This window comes from Gopherus evgoodei, chromosome 6, assembly GCF_007399415.2.
Source record: "Gopherus evgoodei ecotype Sinaloan lineage chromosome 6, rGopEvg1_v1.p, whole genome shotgun sequence".
NCBI classification, from domain to species: domain Eukaryota; kingdom Metazoa; phylum Chordata; order Testudines; family Testudinidae; genus Gopherus; species Gopherus evgoodei.
The window spans coordinates 71,347,515-71,369,483 of record NC_044327.1 but is presented as its reverse complement, the minus strand read 5'-3'; the positions used below and the strand labels follow the sequence as shown (position 1 = coordinate 71,369,483).

At 37.1% G+C, this 21,969-nt stretch overlaps 1 protein-coding gene across 9 annotated transcripts in view; it reads left to right on the top strand.

Annotated features, from left to right (window-relative positions):
* The window catches only part of PAM (peptidylglycine alpha-amidating monooxygenase), a 237,785-nt gene that overhangs the window by 106,212 nt on the left and 109,604 nt on the right, over positions 1-21,969 (top strand). For all 9 annotated transcript variants that reach the window (XM_030566386.1, XM_030566385.1, XM_030566384.1 and 6 more), the window contains 2 exons: positions 3,160-3,217; positions 12,625-12,712. In XM_030566386.1, the coding sequence (XP_030422246.1) occupies positions 3,160-3,217; positions 12,625-12,712 (146 nt within the window). The remainder of the gene's footprint in view (positions 1-3,159; positions 3,218-12,624; positions 12,713-21,969) is intronic.

The window sequence follows — 21,969 nt, the reverse complement described above, 5'->3', positions numbered from 1 at the left end:
AGAGACCCTAAAGCAGTGACTGTGATTAATCCCTTCCTTTACTGTGTTATCCTCTTTCAGTAGATTAGAGTCTGAGTTTTCTGACAGACTACTTAGGAGCCTGTGGCAATATGCTAAAATATAGAACACTTCATTGTGAGAGAAAGTGTAAAAAAAGAGTGGGTGTGAATGTGTGTGGTGTTAGATTGGATTGTGTGTAGAATAATGAAAACCTTGCCCAGGACATTGTATTATTTGGTTACATACTGTAATAGTAGGGCAGAGAATCATCATTGTGATTCAACAGCTAAAACAAATGTACATCACATCACCATCACTTGATTTAATGCCCCTAAATTTCCAGTGATGTTCATGGATTCATATATTTTTTTAATCCAGAAGGGGAACCAATAGATCATCTAGAACAGTGGTTCCCAGACTGTGGTCTATGAACTCTGAGCGGTCTGTGAAGAGCTGATTGGTCATAAGATGCTGCCTCTCCTCTGTTTCTACCTGCGGTGGTAAATTAAAAGAAGCTAATGTACATTAAATAGTTTCCTAATATCACCTTTCCATGTAAGCAATTGCTGTAGTTACCACAGAGATGTTAACCCATCTTTAATGGGAAAAGAGGGGGCTATAATAGATGATCAGTATGAAGATGTAGTCCACATTATGAAAAAGTTTGAGAAACCCTGATCTAGTATGACCACCTGTATAACACAGGCCCTAGAATTTCACCCGTGTACTGAGCCAAATTACTTGAGTTTGGCTGAATCATGTCTTCCATAAGTCATCCAGTGTTGATTTGTAGAATCCAGAAAACAGAGAATCCACTGCTTCCCTTGGCGATTTGTTCCACGGGTTAGTCACCTTCACTATTAACATTTTGTGCCTTTTTTCTAATTTTAATTTGTCTGACTTTAGTTTCCGCCTATTAGTTCTTGTTGACTTTCAAAACACTGAACAGAGTTTGTTTCTTGATTTACTTGAAGGTTGTTGTTTTTTTTTTTAACATGCTGCTTGTGAACCCAAGGATTTAATTAAAAAAAAATTAATGTACAGAGTATGTTGCTCTTTCAATTCCTTTGAGAGTTACGTTTTCAGTGTTGACTCCACAAAGGCACCTAGCTAGAATATATAACCACACCGAACATCAGCGGTATCATTTGTCTTTCTCTCCTTTTTCCTAGTTCCTGGCAAAAGACAAAACAACCTGGCATATTACTTTTTCTTATTTAATAGTGTACATAGCTGATCTATGTACCCACATAGTCTTATCAACAATACACCTGTCCTTCCTTCTCAATTATATTTGATTATTATTTAGGCATTTTTGCTGCATCTTGTCTTAAATTAGATTGTAAGCTCTTTGGGACAGAAACTTTATCTTGCTATGTGTCTTATATGGTATTTACCACAGTGGGGCCCTGTCCTACTGGAGCTTGTGGGCGCTAGTCTAATAAAAATAGATGATCTCTCTTGTTAAGAAATTATGCCTTATAAAATGTTCATGTGAAGATGCAGTAGTGAATGGTATCTCGTTTTCTCCCCATCTGATACCATAATGTAAATATGATATTGGTGGCCTCAGAGACACTCATACCTTTTGAGATATAAAGAAACCATGATAACAAGCTAATTTACTATAGCAGCAACTTGTACATCATACAGTCTCCTTGACCCAGCTCTTACAGAAGAGCATTGCTATTAATTGTGATTTTTTGCTGGACGGTGTTTTTTTGTTTGTTTGTTTGTTTTGTGGCGCCTGTCCTATAACCAGCAGGCGAAGAAGGGATTGACTGTTAAATTGGGGCCAGTGCAGTCCATCACATCATTATTCTGTTTTGAAACATAGTTCGCACATCATAGCAAGCCTACCCCATGCTCTGAATTGATAGGTTATTGCCCATTCTACTGATGGGCCACCTGATATTATTAAGTTGACAGGAATCCAAAAATTTCCATTTAATTGAGTCCATCTTTTGATGATTTTAAAATTAAATCTGAACCCTCATGATAAATAATGGATTTGGCAACCTTCCTTTAAAATATTATGTTTGCATATCAGTCCTTTTGATATAAAAGAGATATTTTGGTGTTTTTTGGAAGCTTTAGGTTTTCATAAAGAAAAACTTCCTTTAGCATTGTTCTTGTTCATTCTTTCCACCCCTCTCCTTCCCTACCAATGACTTCATTTGGAGTTGTAGGTACTCAGCATCTCTGAAAATAAGACCCAAGGTGTTCATAGCTGCAAAAGTAGTTGCTGATACTTGACTATGGCCACTATCTTGGGTTCATAGTAACTGCAACTGAAATTTTCGTACTTCACATTTAATTTTGAGGTATCTACTTGAGCACTTCCAATTTTTATGTGATTTGGCATTTAATGCTAAAGTAAAAGTTTTAGACCCCCAGAAGCATCAGTAGAGACTTGAAGATGGTAACCAGGAATTACATGTGATGGCTGGACTTCCTATTGCATCTCCTGGGAGCAGTGATCTAATTGCTCTTGGAAAGTGATGGTTCTGTACAATTAACAGTTGAAGAGAACTGCAAATAATGTTTTGTATTGCTTCTGGTCTGTTCCATAATTTTTTTTAAAGGAGTATATTCTTTTCCTGATGCCCTGGCATAATTCCAGTTCCTTCTCATTGGAGTGAGGTGCATGCATTAATAGAACACATACAGTTTTTAGATTGCTGCTGCCCAAGCACACATTTTCAATATTAATGTGCTTCGCAGCAGAGACAGACTACTTACTTAAGTCTAGAGACAAGCAAAGAATTACTGATTCAGGGAGATGTGTATCTAGCCATGACTTACTGCTGTTTTCTAGAATGCAGTAAGTTATAGATTACAGTCAAGTAGAGAAAAGTTATTCAGATGCCCAATAACGTGTCATTTCATTTAGTGTGCTCCTTTGATTTACTTTGTATGGTTGGATTAGAAGGCAAGTAACTAGTCTCCCTTTCTCAATATTCTTAGTCTTTTTTTTTTTTTTTTTTTTTAATAGCCTGAGCAAATAATTTTCATGGCCAGGTTTATGAAGCTATAAGTTTGGATAATTGCTTGTTCCCGTGTGTCAGTAGAGCAGAGTTTCAATGTTAGAATTCTTTTATTTCCATTCTAACAAGATACAATTTTAAGATAATTTTTATTCTTTTGTTTCTTTAATAGTCTGATACCTACCTCTGCATGTCATTACGTCTGCCAGTGGATGAGGAAGCCTATGTAGGTGAGTATGAGCTAAGTGGAAAAACCTGATCAGGCCTTTTTTGAAATGACTCCACAGCTTTCTTTGACTCATAAGAGCTTAATCTTTTACTGTCAGAGTTTCTAAAATGCATTCATCACGCCTAATGCAGAAACAAACCAGAAAGAGCCACTTACAGTCAAGATAACAAACTGTATCTGGGGAGATTCATGAGTAATAGTAGTTAAGGAGCTGCATGCAGATGCCTATGGCAACTAATACCAAGCAGTCCTATTTGTAAAGTATTGACTTTCTGTCTGTGGCTGGATACTTAATTCTGCTCTAGTGAACAGACTGTTTATTTACAGGCAGTAAATCCTCTGCACTTACTATCAACAATGGGCACAGTAAGATTTTACTTGTCTGCAACAAGTCCATTTTTTTTATATTCTGGCATGAATGAGATGACAAGTAAATTGACAGGACTTACTATAGTAGTGTGTCAATGTTTAAATCAAATAAGTTGATCAGTAAAGTAAGCACCATCTGTTCAGTAAGTCTTCTGGATAGCTTTAATTTTATTCTACTCTGCTTCTAAACAATCTAGTTGTTCAGGAAAGGGAGGAGATAAGCAAATGGTTTATTTGACTGAAGTTAGTTTCATTTTCATGATGCACTGTAATACCAGGGGAGGAAAACAACGGTAAAGGTAGAGCACCTGTATTTTTCTACTTATTTCTTCCATAGCGAGTCTTAGTGCACTTTTTGAGGTGAAAAGTATATATAGTTGCTGGTGGCATATTCGGAGTATCTTTTCATATGGAGCTCCCCAAAGGAACTGACCCACAAATCTGCAATAGGACAATACACTTATATTTTTCACCCTATATAGTTCTAACTGTCATAGCAAACATAAAAATAAAGTAGGAACTGTCAATAAGCGAAGCAGCCCATAATTGCAGCATTATTTTCTTGGCTGTGAGATTGATGCCTGTAAGGGAAAAAGCATGAAAGGATTATCAAAGTACTTCATTCTTTGATAAACTATTGCTTGCCATACAAGCATGTAGTAGACTGTGCTGCTTTAGGTTGATTAGAAAAATGTATATTAACCTAGATTATAGACAAGTTTATGTGTAGTACTTAGATTAATTTCAAAATTGCAGGAGTTCCTTTCTTAGGAAACTTACAGTAAAACCTTTTTTTTTTTACTTTGCAGTACTTTTTTTTTATTTTTGTATTTACAAGCATTAAATATGTATGAAATGTTTTGTTGTTTGTCCCTTAAGAGTGACTTACGAAAGAGCATGGTTTTAAAACCCCCCCACAAACATGGGCGAATTCATAGTACTTGTGAATCATGTTAGGCGTCAGTGATAATCCAGATGAACCCCTTCATGTCTGTAAAAAGGAAGAAGCATAGCTTTTGGATATCTGTCTCCCCTGAGGAATTGCTCTTCTCGTTTTTAGATGGTTTAAATCCTTTGTTTCACTTGTTCGATAACGTACATTTATTACAACTGGACATGTAATAGGTGAGTGCCTTAGGTGAATTAGAAATTCCAATTTCCACCATCTAGAATGATTCACTGCGGTTTAGTAAAGTGTGTATGAGAGATTTCAACAGCACAATAATATTCCTATATCTGCCTTGTATTGATGTTTCGGGCATCTTAGGTCTCTATTGCTCTTGCCTCCACAGACATTGTCATTTTCATTTTTATTTTCCTTAAAATACCTTCTTTTTTAATTTTAGTTCTGTCAGGTACCAGCAGGCATCAAAGTATGGAGACTCTCTTATTCCTTCTTCCTCACATGGTTTTTGTGCAACAAAAGGACCAATTCATCCTTATTTCTAGGAATATGTCTACACTGCAGTCAAAAGTATGATTGCAGCCCAGGATGGCATACCTTCACTAGTTTCAATCTAGACACGCTGACTAAACATAGCATTGAACATAGCGTAGTACATATCCAGTGTCTCTGGTGTATTTGAACGACCCACACTGCCTGTGGTGCCATGCCTTCACTGCTGTTTTTAGGCATGTAGGCTAGGTTAAAGCTGTCACTGGTATGCCAACCTCTGCAGCCATCACACCTTCAACTGCGGTATAGACATACCTATGGAGACGGAGATACTAGTCCATGAGGTATTTGGATGCACGATTTCACAGCTCCTTCTTGAGCAAGGATGTTGCCTACTCAATACCAGGTGCTCTGGATGATGATAAATAATGCACAAGTTAATGTTGTATAGACTCACAGTTCAATCAATCAATTACATGGAGCATGATACAAAGCAAAGCTTGTATATATCCACCAAAAAGAAACTGCTCCAGATGCCAATGGATATCCAGGAGAACAAGAGGGAATGGATCAGAAGAAATAAAACTCTCAAACTGCAACCATCATAGTTTAGATTCCCAAAATAGAAGATTTCATTTTATAAGCAAAGGTTATAAAATGTGACATATGCCATTGCTGTTTGCAGTGGTGTTGTAGCCATGTTGGTCCCAGGATATGAAAGACACAAGGTGGGTAATATCTTTTATTGGAAACTGAAGAAATGCTCTGTGGAGCTCAAAAGTCTGTCTCTTTCACCAACAGAAGTTGGTCCAATACAAGATATTACCTCACCCACCATATCTCATTCTAAAAATAAAACAGTTGGGAGCAATAGAGTCACACTTGCAGCTGTATCCAGTGTATGTTGTGCATAGATAAAAGCCACAAGAGTCCTCTGTCAAAATTGACCAACCTGATCCAGAACCAGTCCATAGAATATATTGACTAGGAATTATAAATTAACTCTTCATCAGACTGCTGTTAGAAGATGAACTTCATAATTAGCTGTTGTGCATGTTACTCTAGATGGCCTTTTTCAGGGACAGCTATGTATATTCTGGTAGACACTGCCCAGTCACTGTGTGATGTTCCTGGGATAGGGTCAAAATGTCAAGTTTGGATGCTTATTGGAACTTGTTGAGCTTCCACCTCTCCCTCCCCTCCAGGCCTATGCATCTTAACTAAAGGCCGTTTCTGTTTTTGTTGTGTAGATCCCACCATTGACTTTAAGATATAATATATATAATTATGTAAAATGAAATTAAATGCCTGTGAAGTAAACCAGGTGAGGAGAATTGTCTTGAAGGTAAGAGTGACAATCCCTAATATACTTAAAACAATCATTAGGATTTTTTCTAATTATCTTTATAAATGTTTGGTTATTTTTATTTGGGCAAATAGAAAGTGTCTTCACTCCCTGACTGGTGCTGGCATTGCTACAATCTGCTTTTGACTACTGAACTGTAATCATAGCCGAAGGGTGTTTTACAGATACTCAGAAGAATTGAGTCTGACAGCAAGCCACTCAGCCAAGTTATTTGACTGTCATCTTCATCCCTTTACTTTTGCTCACATGGCTGACCAGTAAATAAATGTATTTTTCTTATTGACTGATGGTAAGCCTTTATCTGTCAAACTGCATTATACAAATGAGATTGAGCCTATTTGCAGATGGAGATAATTTGATTTATTGCTTTTTTCCAAATACTCAGCTCCTGAATGTTGCTGGTTTGTTACCATAGTATTGCAAATTTAAACATGGTCATTGCCAGGTGACATTGCACATTGCTAACGTAACACATCTAGGTTTCTTTGTAATCCATCAAACAGTCAGAGTTCATATATCCTGGCCAGTCTCATTCCATTCCTGAAAAAATATGATCCAAAATTATTTTTAGGGGGTAGGGAGTAGGGGAAAACTGTTTGTTTTTTAAAAAAGGATAAGAAATATAAGTTATTATCTTTAAGGATAGCCATGTTAGAACAGATTCGCTATTTAAATTGTTAAACTAGACACCGTTAGAATCAACTCACCCCATCTCCCTCAGAGTTCATAATGCTATTGATGGGGTGCGCTGTGTTGGGAAGGGAGGCCCAATTTCATTATATAAATACAGGTATTTAGTATATGGCCCTAGTTTGCAATTCTTAATTTGACTATTAAAATGGCTAATCTCTGTTTAGCATAATGGCATTTATAAATTACATCACTTTTTACAAAATACATTGGGGTTGAAGTTGAAATCCCAGCTGGAAGACATATTAATGAAGATTTGATCAAGAATATTATTTTCAGCTACATAATGCACACACTGTTTGATAGGGTGAATTTAATAAATAACATGAAGGGATTATATACAGAGCTGGTTGGAAACTTTACGACAAAACTTTGTTTTGTCAGCAAATGTTGATTCTCTGGAGCAAAATGTTTCACTGAATCTAATGCAGATGTGACAAAATTTTCCCTGAAACACAGGCAAGCTTTTGTTGGAAATCTGCCGGTGTTCCAGGGCCATAGCTCTGCAGCAGACAACCTAGCAGCCATCAGAGCCCCAGCTAGAACCAGATCTCTGGGGGCCACTAGGCTTCCTGCACTGTGGCAGCGATCCTGCCAGAACCAAGGCTGGAGCCATGGTTTCCTGGGGCTGCTAGGCTCCCTGTTTGAGACAGATTCTCAAGGCTCCCAGGGTCACTGTCATAGAGCTGGGAGCCTGGAAGTCTTGGAACCATCTCCCAATGCCCTCAGCTCTGGGGCCGCCCTGCTATCTAGCCTGCCCCAGGTTGAGGACTTTCAGACTCCAGGGCCAACTGGCTCACTGGGCTGCCTGCTTGGAAGTAATGGGGTTGGAGTAGGAAAGAAGCCTAACTTACTGGATGAGTTTATGCTCATCCCCGAGAAAGGGCATAGGTGTTATGGTTTTACACCTCAATCTTGAAGTCATTTCAAAATATCATTGCCACTCTGCTCCAGTTACCTGTCTAGTGTTGTGCTATACAAACTATCCAGGTGTTTACAGCTGAACTCATGTTCATCAGTTGTGCCTGAAATGCAGGTCTGTGGTTTACAACTGGGATGGATGGATGAGAGGTCAGAGAAGGGAGGTAGCTATAATCAGATATCTCTATGTAGAGGCTGGTAATTTCCTGCTGTCTCTTATGCCTCTAGTGCCAAGGATTTAGGCACTCAGGGTGCAGCTGGAACACACAACTGTAGGCCAGCGGTCTTGGAGGGATCCCTTTGTGGGCTCATCCATTCTCTCCCCACCAAAAGGTGAGCTTGCAAAACTTACAAACTCCCTGAGCCAAAAAAAAACACAGTCCAGACCAAAGTTCACTGATGTCAATGGGAGCCTTTCAGTGGATCAGGCCCTTACATTGAGAATGCATGCGTATCTAATTATACATTTGTTTTCACCTTTAGACATAAGGAAACATTCTGCTTAGTGTTCTCAGCATGCAGCATTCTAATAGTTGCATTTGTGGCTTAAATCAAAATATCCCAACAAAGACCTGGGGCAAAACCTTGATCGATCGATCTTTCAGCCCTCGTATAGATTGTGCTGATCACAACACACCGCAAAACATCAAAGGAAAAAGAATCCCACTCTTTCTGATATCAGACCAATAGATTAAATAACCATTGATATCAGAGCAATATCTCTGTCTTTCTCTTAGTTTATAAAGTAACATTCAATTTCAAACTGTTCATTATTGTGAGTTTTTAAAGGTAGACTATCAGTTATGATTGTAATCAATTTTAAAAAAATAGTTAAATGCAATCGCAGGTATTATACTTGCCCCTGCTAATTTTTATGGTTTTATAGTTACATTTTCCTATTTTTAAAAGAAACATTTAATTTTCTCTAATATTTCAACTGTAGTAATTTCAGATGTTAATTAAAACAGCAAGTAAAAAAATTCAGACAGAAGTGGTGTGTGTGTTTTTTGGTGGTGGTTTTTTTATTATTATTATTTAAGTTAACTGTGTTCCTTTTAATTATTACTTTCTTGAACGCTGGCCTTTGTATATATTACTCACATTATACTTTTCACATGTGTCAGATTCTACAATAAAGATAATTCTGTTTCACATTTATGAACCATTTATGACCTCCTTCAGAAAACATTTTTCTTGCTTAAATTGTCAATAGCATCTTAAAATGCTTATGAACCAAGTTAAGAACTTCGCATTAATGACACATTGTCTCATTCAGGAGTTAATTGTAATTTCACTATTAAGCCACAGTAATAAAAAGGTGGAAATAAAATGTCTTTAGTACAAAATTGTTCTATGATTACGGGCCGAATAGAATTTGCTGGCAAAAAAATATTGTATGCTGTTGCTTTGGGCTTTTCTCATACTTGCAAATGAACTACTGGTAAAAGTAAAACTAACAGCCTTTCAAATGTGAAAAGCAAAAACACAGTGCTGTTAGACGAAGAATGGAGACATTTGAACATTGACCTTTACCCATGTGTCCAGGATTTCAAGGCACTCAGTAACAGAAAGCCTTAGGCAAGGTGGCCATATTCGCTTTTAAACACATCTGTGGCTTAGCAGGGATAAATTCTGTAGATCTAGACCTATTGCTCAGTATGCTCTGCAATTCTTGAAACCTTCACCCTAAACTATTTCCAGCATTCTGGATAGGTGTAAGCCATATATGTGGTGTTTTAGAAGGAGAGGCGGTCTTAGCTCATTTTGATAAGCAATTTATTTAGGCAGTTCCCCACTTTAAAATCTATTTCAGGCTTCTTAATTCTTTCTGAAAAGTATTAGTTCTTAGCAATCCCCCAATCACATCACGTACAAATTTAGACTGGGATTTTGGAAGAATTTGAAGGGTATCCCATTGCACTTCATTGGGATTAATTCTTTTAGGCGCCTTAGAAAAAGTTGTACACAGTATTCCTATATGCATCTGGTGCCCAGTTGATTTTTCTCATAGAGTGAGAGGTTTCACTTGAATAAGGTTTGGTAAACTGGGAAGAGTGGGACCCAGAGCATGAGTATTTGACCCGTGCTTGAGCTGACAAGGCACTTAGGAGAAGGACTTTTGTTTTCTCATCCATTAAACTCTCTAAAATCAGCTCCAGTGTAAGAAAACATGGTTTTGTTTTTTTTCTCTCTACCTGTCTTTTCAGAAAATGAAGCAAATAGTTGATCTGTTTTCTCTGAAGTTCTTTAAATATCCACCAATAATTTATCATTTAATTGAGGTCCTACAGGAAAAATACGATGATTTGATGGAATAAGCTTTGAAGTTAAGGGACTATCCTGAGAGATTTTACTTTACAACTACTGAAAATAAAGATTTGTAGCTGCTTATAAACGTATGATTAATAGTGATTAACAGCAAGTGTCTGACATGGGGAGCACAATCAGTGTTCAATCATTCTCAAGACAGGTGAATAATGAGGAAGAAATCATGAAAACGTTGGGATGTCAAAGGCAAATATAGAGAGACACAGCACAGCTGACGAAGACAAATCATTAAGAGGGCTTCTCAAGAAATTCTAGTCTTTATAAAAATAGGCTAATTCTTGGATTTTGAGGTATAGCTTGACTTGATGCATATATATATTCATAGAGTTTAAGGCTGAAAGGCACCTCATCAGATTATCTCATTTGACTTCATGTATATCACAAGCCGTTTGAGTTTATTGATATTGCCCTAAACTATGCCCAAAGACTTTAGTTAGAGTGAAAGAAGATTCTATATTCAACTCTTTCTTTCCCTTTCTGCTGTCTTACAAGACTATAGTATTTTTCTCTTTGGGAAAAATAAGTACATAGACATCTCACACCATGCTTTTGGGTTGTTTTGGTGCTACTGTGCTGTCAGTTTAAGTATCACAGCTCACAAATGATTTTGTAGCATCCTGAGGGAATTGTAAAATTCCAGATGTCCTCTTGGAATTGCTACTTCTATTATTCCTTTGCTGATTGCTTTATAGCTTTGTTTTCCAATGCATAAACATAACTAAAATATTTAAATATTCTTTTGTAATATTAAACAAAGCTGTAAGAGTATGAACTGGCCCTGGGCATTCTTCTTCAAGAGTTCCTGGCTGTAAACTGTTGTTGCACAGTCTTGGGGATCCTGTGGGGCAATGCTTTTAAAATGTCAATAGACAGCATTTCAGTATTGCCTCTTATCTGAGTTTTTCCCCTCCCCTGTTATGCAGTGGTTAGGTTGGTTAAGTACTTAATATATTGCCAAAAAACAAGATGGGACAATCATCTGAAAGCTGTTCATTTCTTCAATTCGTAACGTTAAATTAGAGGATACAGTAGTTTACATCTTGGTTTTTTTAAGTGATTCTATCAAGTTAAAAATCATATTACAAATGCTCTGCTTGTACTTGTAAAGCACTGAACTTCAACAATAAACATTTTAAGAAAAAGCTGAAGCAGAGCTCTGTGTGGCTCGAAAGCTTCTTTCTCTCACCAACAGAAGTTGGTCCAATAAAAGATATTCCCTCACCCACCTTGTCTCATTTTAAGAAAGTCATTTAACTTCCACCATTTTGTTTGTTTACTAGCAATTCCTTCAGATCTGTCAAAAAGCTTTTACTTTTTTTCTTTTGTGGTTTCTGGCGTGAACTAGAACGATGTTTGGGTTGCAGATGTGTCAGTGCTGTGTTTGAATCTGGGGTGAAGGGGGTTAGATTTTTTTTCCAGAATTTAATGGGAACTTTGGGTACACCTAAGACATGACTCATTTATATCGTTGTATGATACCTGATACAATATATTGATGTCTGTGAGCAGAACTAGCCATTTGTTTGGCTGTTTAGTCTAAGCATATGAGCACTTTTAGTGGGACTGCTCTCCTCACATCGATTAGTTAGGGGGGAAGGTTGAGTAGATGTTCAAGGGATGTGACACAGTGCCTGGAGGAGAGGGATGGGGAAGATGCAAGAGCCTGTGTTTGGCAAGACTGGGACGTGACCCATCCTTCTACTTGGATTCTCTATCTTTATATTGGCTGGGGGAATGGGCTGGCCTGTTGGTTCTCATGTGCTCTCTCCCTTCCTCCCTCCCTTAAACTCTCTCCCAGGATTTTCAAAAGCCTCTAACTTCTATTAGCTGCCCCACTGTCCTATAGGAGCTGTGGCTTTAGGATTCTGTGGGTCTGACCAAATGCCTGTTTTTGGATCAGGAAGGATTTTTTTTCCTTTTGGGCCAAATTGGCAGAGGTCTGGTAGGGTTTTTTACCTTTCTCACAGCGTCATGGAGGCACAGTTGGATTTAAAGCGGTAGGATTTGATATTTAGAAGTATAATTGGACAGGGAAAAGAAGGAACAAACCATTCCGTATAATTCCTTTTTTGTCCTGTAGTAAGCAATTGACATTTAAAAACAACAAAAACACAAATGGCAGTATACAGCTCTTCTTTCTGTTTCTTAAACACTCCAGCAGTGTTGAGCCATCACATCAGAGTGAACACAAAAAACAAAAAATTATCCCATCATGAAACCATGAATAAATGATGGCACAATATTTTCATTGTGCACGTAATGGACAGTCTCAAAATGGTCTGCTGTAGTGAGAATAAAACTCACATTTATGTTTGTTCTTTATCAATTTGTCTTTCAGTTGACTTCAGGCCTCAAGCCAGCATGGACACTGTCCATCACATGTTACTCTTTGGATGTAACGTACCTTCTTCTACTGAGAATTACTGGTAAGAGTTACAGGCTCATATCGATTGTTTTACTTTAACATGTCGCTAATGCTGATTTATCCTCATGCACACTTTATAAGATGCTCACAGATTTTAATTGAGGAAAAAAGAAGGGAAGGGAGAAGAAACGCATTCAGTTCTTGTTTCTTCCAAACCTTATTTTTGAATGTTTTTTTTGTTAAACGTTAGATGCAAATATCAGTCTTACATATTTGGATAGTAGCAATACTATGAAAGTGTCACATTCTGAGTGAATATTTTTGTCATTGTGAGGGTAGTGTGAACCCTTACATCAGTGCTCTGTTCTTTTTGTGAAATATAGAAGACACTAAAGGCTCAGGTAATGTTTGTGAAGTGAAACTAGAAATTAAAATGACAGCTCTTGCAAAAAGTATTTGGGGAAATATAAGTGAAACATAACCTCTAAACCCTATTTTTAAATTGAAATACACATTTAATTAGATAACTAATGGATGCTTATGTTTGTGATTTATTTTACCAAATTTTTGGCAAAGGTACTTGCATTGATTTTTAAAATTAATAATATGTAATCAGAGTATAGTCTCTCTTCCTCCTCCCTCCCCCTTTTGGTCCCAGGAAGTTTGCAAGACTTACCCATCGGCAGTAGTAGCTTATGAAGAAGAACACAGTTAAATATTTTTCCTACACCAGATTTTGAGTTGCCACTTGTTGTACTGCTATCTGATGTGTTCAAGTTACTGAGAACTCCTTAATTTGAAGCACTGAAACTCGATACTGAGACATGGAGGCCAATATTTTTAAAAATGGAAGCCTAAAGTTTAGGCTCCTAAGGCCATATTTAGTCAGCTAACTAAGTGGCCTAACTTTTAAAAATACTGAGCATCCAAAAACTCCCTTTGAAGTATACCAAATAGTTATTTGACTATGGGAGTAAGAAGAGCAGGATTTGGCCCTTAATCTGGAAGGTTCCCCATGCTGGTAGGTTTATGGTGAGGATGTGAAAAATTGGTTTTGTTTGTTTCAAAAATTTCATGTTAACAGTAAACTTAAATCCAACTGTTGCTCCTCTAAACAAAAATTTCAAATAGAAATGAGATGATGTACAGTGGAGGGAGAAAAGGCTCCACCTCCTGAAAGCAAAGAAATCCAGAGGAAAGAAAATACTTCTATTTAAAATTAATGGATGCAATTCTCTTACATATTATCAAAATTTAGTTTAGATTTTACTTTGTTTTTTTTTTTGTTTTAAACAAAATGCCAGTTATGTCCTCACAGTGAACATACAGCAAATAATTATAAAATAATTCATGTATCTATTACATTTATATTAAATGGTCATATACAAATGCTAATAAATTTCCTCAACCAAAAGAAAAAAAATCTGTTCCTTTTTCAAGCTATACTTGGAAAATGCCCAGGTAAATAGGACACGTTGCAAAGACTCTGTGCTCTTAGGCTTAAGGGTTGAGGAGGTAAGCAAATTCCCAAGCTGAGAACATTTTCAGACAAGTTGTTTTCTCTCACATTTATCAACTAGTTCTGTTCGTAACCATGATGAATGCTACAATTTTGTCTTAACATATAAAGCTATGCTTTTCTTTTATGCTAAGGTAAAGCGATTTATTTGAAAGTACGGCGTTTCCATTGATTCCTTCTCCCAGCCCCAGTAAACACTTTTCTTTGTCCTTGGTAACTGCCCCTTCTGTCATTTATTAAAATATATTTACAGATATTAAGTTTACATGAAAAAGATACACATCATGAAAGAGTTTCTAGGATGTTGCCTTTTCAAATTAGTTTGTGCCTGCCTATACTGCAGCCTTTTATGTCTTGTTTAAAACAAGCAGATTGCATTAATAATGTATGTAATTGTTTGATATATATATACATGGAAATCTCATATACTGTGGTGTGGTCCCTGTTTAGATTAGCTTTGTGCTCAGTTCAAAATAATAGATTGTGAGGAAGTGATTTTTCTATTTGGATTTGAACTATGGATATTATGATTGTACAAGAAAATCTCCTGTAGTACTTATTCAGTTAGTAGCATTTGTATACCTTTTCCTAAACTTTTGTCCACCAGAGAAAAATATGGTAGTGCCTGAGAACCTACCCAAAATAGTCTTCAGCCCCTCTCTCCCATCACAAGGTCTGCCCTGCCAACGACAGTCCTGGCTCACCCCCAGTATCCACTTCCTCTGCTCCTGCTCTTGCACTGTGGAGTCTCTCTCTGGTGGAAATCCCATGGCCCAGCCAACTTCCTCCAGTACAAATTTGTTCTCTCCTCTTTTAGTTCTGCCATCTTCTTAGCTAAACAACTCTACCTCTCCAACTTAATTGAATCCCATATCCTCAATCCCAGCTGCCTTTTTGGCTACTTTGGCTGACACTCACTCCGAATTCTCCTCTCATTCTGTCTCCACTTCATTTCTCTCCCCACACAGGAACTCACTGATTTTGTTTCAAAGAGAAAATTGACTTAATATGACAGATCTTCCCCCACTCTTCAGCTTCCCTTCCCACATTTCTGTGCCTGAGATAGGGGAGAAGGAGGAGAGATTTTCATCTGGTCTCCTCCTGTAATCCCTTTGCTTTGCCCAGTAATCCCATTCCATCCCCTGGTCTCCCTTGTGCCTGCTCTTATTCCCCTACCCCCTACTCTTCTCCTTAACCTCTCCCTCTCCTGTGCCTCTTTTTCCTCACAATACAAACATGTTTTAGTTTCTCCAATCTTAAAACAAAACAAATCACCTTTGACCCCACTAGCCTCTTCAGCTACCACCCCCTCTACCTTTCAACTCTAAGATCATTGAACGCACTTTTTACAATTGATGTCTGGAGTCCCTCTCCTCCATTTCCACCCTGGACCCTCTCCAATCCAACTTCTGCTCCTTGTACTCCACTGAAGCACCCTCACCAAAGTCTCTAATGACCTCTTTGTGGCTAAAGCTCAGAACCGATATCCTAATCCTGTTTGACCCATCAGCAACCTTGGAGACCACCAGCCATGCTCCTCTTGAACTCTTGTCCTTCACTGGCTTGCTTGACTGTCCTTTCCTGGTTCTCGTCTTACTCACTAATAATTCTTTCTGTGTGTCCTACAGAAGACCCTCCCCATCTCACTTCCAGCTTCCTGTGGTGAGCACACAGGGCTCTTTTCTTAGTCCCTTTCTTCTGCCTCTGCATCCTCTCTCTGGGTAATCTCACCGGAAAACACAAATTCAGCTACCATCTCTATGATGATGACTCAAAAATCTACCTCTCTGCTCCAGAACTGTCTCCTTCTATCCAAACTAAAATCTCAGGTTGTATTTCTGACATCTCGTGGATTTCTAGCCATCTGTTCAAGATCAATATGGCTAAAACAGAGCTCTTAATCTTTCATTCTGCTACCTCCTTTCTTGATCACTATGGACAACTCTGTACTGCCTGATACTCAGGCCCATAACTTGAATGTCCTCATCTTTTCGGACCTCTGTCAAAGTCCTCACATCCAGGCTATGTCTAAATCTTGACAATTCTTTCTGTGTAACATTTCTAAGAAACAGTCTTTCCTATCCATCCCACAGCTTAAACTTTCATTCAGGCTTTTTATGTCACATATTGATTACTGCAACATCCTTCTCTCTGGCCTTGACAAATACAATCTTGTATCTGTTTCGTATCCGTCCAGAATGCTGCAGCAAGGATCACTTTCTTAGCCCATCGCTTTGACCACGTCATCCCTTTTTTTGCCTCCCTCAGCTGACTTGCCCTTCTGTATCAAAACAAATCTAAGCTACTTGTCTTTACTTTCAAAGTCCCTTTTGGCCTATCCCTACCCTACCAATTATCTTTCATTCAATATCAAGGTGTCAACTCCAATTGGCCCATGATGCCAGCCTTTGTTACCACTTATTAAATTTTGTGTTTTCTCCCATGCTGCTCCTCACTTTCCAGAAGAACTTTCTGTAAAACTAATGTATTATCTTCCTTCAAATCACTCTTTAAAACAATCATTTTTCATGATACCTACAGAAAACTTGACAACAGTTAGGCAGCTGTGTGCTGAGGTCCACTGTTTACCATGTTAACCAGTATAGTCTATTTTTTTTTATTCCGCTGTCATTCAGGCTGTATTTACCTATTGTTTCATCTTACACTTAGATTGTAAGCTTGTTGGGACAGGGACCATATTTTAGTTCTGTGTCAGAACAGCTCTTAGCTCAATAGGAACCTGATCCATGACTGGGGCACCTGGGTGCTGTGGTAATACTACTACAAACAACAATACTTTTCTCACCAACTCCTCTGAATAACTAGGGAACATGGGTGGTGATGGGCTCCGGAGCAGTATTGTACAATTCTCAGCCAAATAGTTTGGGATGTGAAGAAGGTTTAGGAAGAATGAAATGAAGGGAAAAGAACATAATCAGAAATTAATCTTATTACATATTATAATTATATTTTAACAACAATCCTCTTGCAATATCAGAAGTAGAAGATGATATACCTGTGTCTTTTGTCTGCTTCACGACATCCTGAACATACAAATCGGAGCATAGTCTACTCCACAAGGATTCATAGACTTTAATGCCAGAGAGGACCATTAGGATCACCTGTCAAGTCTGACCGCCTTCATAAAACAGGGCATAGAATTTTACCCAGTAATTGCTGCATCACACCTGTTTGAGCTAGAGCATGCATTTTTAGAAAGGTACAATTACAGTAGATTCAGCTCTTCCAATCTGAGATTATTCTGTTGTCTGTAACACAGATAGTCAAAACAAATGAAGTTTATTCTCTTGATTTATTGTAATATTTTTCTAAAATAGTAAGCAGTAGAAATCCCAGAAATAACAGCATCAGCAGCCCCAATAACGATTGGAAGGACAATGATATATGTTAGGTTATTACTGCTTGACAAAAACAGACCTATTTACATTATAAGTTTCTATTTCTGGATGCAATGTGGCCACCCTTGAGTGCAACATACTGGAATAAAGCTGGTTAGTTCATGTTACCTATAGGATTGTGTGAATTCTGATAATTGTTTCTGTCTATTGTCAGGTCTTTTTTAAAGGTGCTTTTTGGGGGAGCATGCTCAAATATAAATAGTCCAAACAGAAATGTATAATAATATAAATAATCAAAACAGAAATATATAAAAATTGTGAGTTTCAGATTTGCGTATATGATTGTCACCACCAGTGGAAATTGGATAGCATTACAGGACACTTCATATAAACATTAGCAGATTACTTTATTCTTGTAGAGAAAATGAAAGTTCCCACTATTGAATTGTTTGAAACAAGTGCATCTAATATATCTGGGGAAAAATCAGTTGGGTGTAATAAAGAGAAAAATCTGATAATTTCCCAAAAAAACTATGCAAGTATTCATTGGATTTAAGAAAAATTTATGGCATTCGTGTTGGAATTTCATATTTGTTTTCTCTGGTTTGCTTAATAGTATGCTTTATGTTTATATTTTAATATCCAGATACTATTGCAAGTCACAAGTAGTCATTCAGAAATCTTTAAACAGTAGGATTATTAAATAGATAATCCTTTTCAGCTGCCTTCCCGACTTTTATCAGCCTGTGTATTCCAGTGATCGTCCCCTATGCAGAGCTGGAAGGATTAATCCAGAGTTTAGAATGAGTAGATAAAATCTTACGACCTACTTATCAAAATAAAAGATGGCTGCGTCTGTTTAAAAAAAATTGAAAGAGCAAGATGTTGAGGAGATTTCCAATTTTGTAAACTTGGTAAAATTTGAAAGCTAGCCATTTGAACTTTACAGTGCTACAACATTTTGTAAAGATTAGATTTTTGCTCCAGTTCTCTCTTTGGATGTTTCCAGGATAACCTTTAAACTTAAATGTACTTTAACAAAATACAAGAAGAGGCTGCTTAACATCCTATCTCTCTGTGTTAGGATAATTCAGAGTGACAGTCTGGCGCTATTCAGTGACTGGCCCAGTTGAAGGCACTTACGCTATAGAATGGTTCCCTTACGAGTTGGAGGTTAAGAGGTTGTCAAAGAGGATATCAAAGGTTCAGGAACTCAAGACAATTAAAGTTGCAGACATTCATTCTCATCAATATGGTATGAATATTAATAAGTCAAAAGGGGACTTTGAAACACATTTTAAATTTTGATTGGGACATGAATATTTGAAAAGGGCAATCTAAATGAGAATCCTATGAGGACTAATCTGAAATAATAACCTAGCTGCTAGGAATGAGAGCACTGGAAAGCAGCTTTGCTGTAAATTGCTGAAAATAACACAATTCATTGCCACTCAGTCCTGAATTCCATCCAGTTTTTGTCTTTTCCTGTTTTGTAACAATTCATTTTTTAATTTTTCAATTTTCCATTATTAATTCACACTGTATAAGTTCATATCAGATCAGATATAGCATATGCTCAGATAAGACTGTTCACCATCTTGTCATTTGTATAGTTTGAGTTTTGTTCTGTTTATAGAACCAAGCCCATATGCAGTCTGCACCAAAAGTTTAAAATATATACATGTATCTGCATGCTTTAGAAGATCAGAAAACCTGGAGTTCTTGAAATACAAATCTTGCTTTTCTGTCAGTGTGTTGAACACTCTATTTGTTTTTTCTCAGCTATTACTATTTTTTTCTTCTTTTTAAGAAAACAGTCTCTGGTCATTTTCTAGCTGCTTGAATAGTTCTTGCAGGTTTGTTCCCAAAGTCATGGTCTGTATATTTTATTCATGGTCTACATATTTTATTTTCTTCTGTTATTAGGAAGTCAATTAATGTGTGGTGCATGTGCACCAAAGCAAATTCAGTGGCCAAAAAACTATATTAATGCAGTGTTAAGGTTGTTTGGTGGAATGTCATTCCCTGGCAGAACATTCAATTGACCAAAACATGTAATTTATCAAAATCAGGAAATGTGGAGTTAAGATTGCCCATATTTTAGACCCCAAATTTGGATCACTAATGTGCCCCAGAAGGCCTACCAAATATCATAGAAATCTGAGTAACCATTTGGATTTTAGAGCGCTTACAAGAGTCAAGTTTAAAGCATGTAAAATGGCAGGAATGGAAAACTCCTAGACATTTTTTCTGTATTGGCACATGTGCTGTGTAAAATATGTACATTTTCTTAAATACTGTTCTCAGTTTGGGTCCCTCAAAATTTAATTGATGTCATGCCTACCTTGGGTAAAACTCAACAGATTGAGGTCATTTCAACCCATATTACATCTATAGTTTGATATAAAGCTCTAGGAAGAAAAAACCTACCTAGACATTTCCTTAAATGGCTGTTTGGAGGAAGCTTGTGTCTCCACACTCCTGGCTTACCAGACTCCAAATTTGGGTCATTAACCCTACCCTGCACCCTCTCGAGGCACACCAAATTTTAAAGAAGTCTAAGCATGTTGATTTTGGGGGACTTAGAAAGGCCAACTATTAAACATATATAATAATGCAACCTTAACTATCGTAGCACTCCAATGCCACTATAATGATAGAAACATATTGATATGTAGGACTTATGAAAATATAGGGTACAAAGAACTGAAAGAATTCATTTATTTCAACAAGAAATGTATAGTCAATAATCTGAGTAATCAAGTTACTGAGGGCTTGTCTACGTGGCACTGGCAAAGCACACTAGAGGGATGTGACTTCTAAAGTGTTCTAGCAGCCCTGTGTAGACTTGTAGGATTATTTTAATGCAAACTAGATACCTTTTAGAACATGACACTAGGGTCTACGCATAACAGCTACAGAACTTTAGAGATCACATCTGTCTGGCACACATTGCTGAGCTATGTAGATAAGCACTTATTTTAATGATGCATTCAAGTGGTTTTTTTGTGACAAAATAGCATTTAATTGACTATCCAGTTGTCCTAACACTCAGCTGCACAAAAATCTCCACTGATATTGGTTTTGTTGTCAAAAAATCTTACATCTGCATGAAAGATTTGGGTATCTCTTCATCAACTTCCATATAATGAAAAGAGCATGTTCTTTGTTGATTATCTATCACAAACACGGATTTCTGAATGTTTAAAAACTGAAGAGCTCTATATGGGTGGTCTGTCCATGCAATAAATAATAGTGTTCCAGGGCATAAATGCCTGACCCCACTTAACAGGGATGTGGCTAGTCAGATTTCCTGAATTTTCTCCAAGATGGGTACAATATGCTGTTAACCTGATGTATCTGGTTGCAAGCCAGTTGCATAATTTTTTTTTCAAATGGTAGTCATAAAAAGTATTTCTATAATTGTTAGGACAGAAATTAAGTGTTTTATATTGTTGTACTTAAAAGAGAAATTCAGTGCTTTCACTTAGGTACTAATTTTACAAAGCTGTCTGTTTTTGAAGAAGTGATGATGGGTTACAAAAATATTTTGGGGTGTTTTTGATACAATTCAGAGAAACTTTTTTCCCAGCAAGACTCTAATTCTAACTTCTAGAGGGAGTACGGAATAAACTCTTTGTAGGACTTTTAGCCCCAAAAGAAATTAAAAGCTATTCCAGCAAAAGCAAGCAATGTTCAATCCAGTTAATTCCCTGGCCCTAAAGAGTGATTTCTTTAGGTGTCAAGAAAATATCTCCGGCCAGGAATATAATACCGAAGTGTAAGAGAGTAAGAGAGATCACAAAATTGTCTTGTTGGACAAAAGGTAATATATTTGATTTGCAAAAAGCTAAGGATTATACCCAATTCTAGAAGAGATTGCAGATTACCTGCCCTCTAAATGGCAAAAATGCATTGTAAGCTTAGCTTTGTAGGACCTACAGCTTTCTGGTAGGATCTGAAATAACTTAATATCAGAAAATTGATAGGAAAGACAAAAAAGGAGAAAATATAACACTATTTTGGAGAGAAATAGACTTTTTAAAGCTAAATTGAGAATTTTAACAAGGGGATAATATTGTTAAGATTATAGAGATCCTGAACAATTTACATATTATTTTTAATGAAGATCTTTACAGTGTAGAAGCCTCGTTATCATCCTGACTGGATTATGATTGTAAAATTACAATGAAGCTACTTACGTGGGCAGGTGCTGCTTCTGGATATTTAGGTAGCAGTGTTTGACAGATTGGTGTTTTATCATTTATATATGTATAGTAAAGAAAGTTGTATCTTACTATTTTGGTTGTGGACCTTGCTTTGGTTATCCCTGTTTTGTTTGGTTCAGTTAGTATTCTCAGTATGGGCTACAGGTGCAAATCTTCTAGTTAGTGTTAAAATTGGTGCCGTTTTGTGATCTGTCACTTGACAAGAACGTTA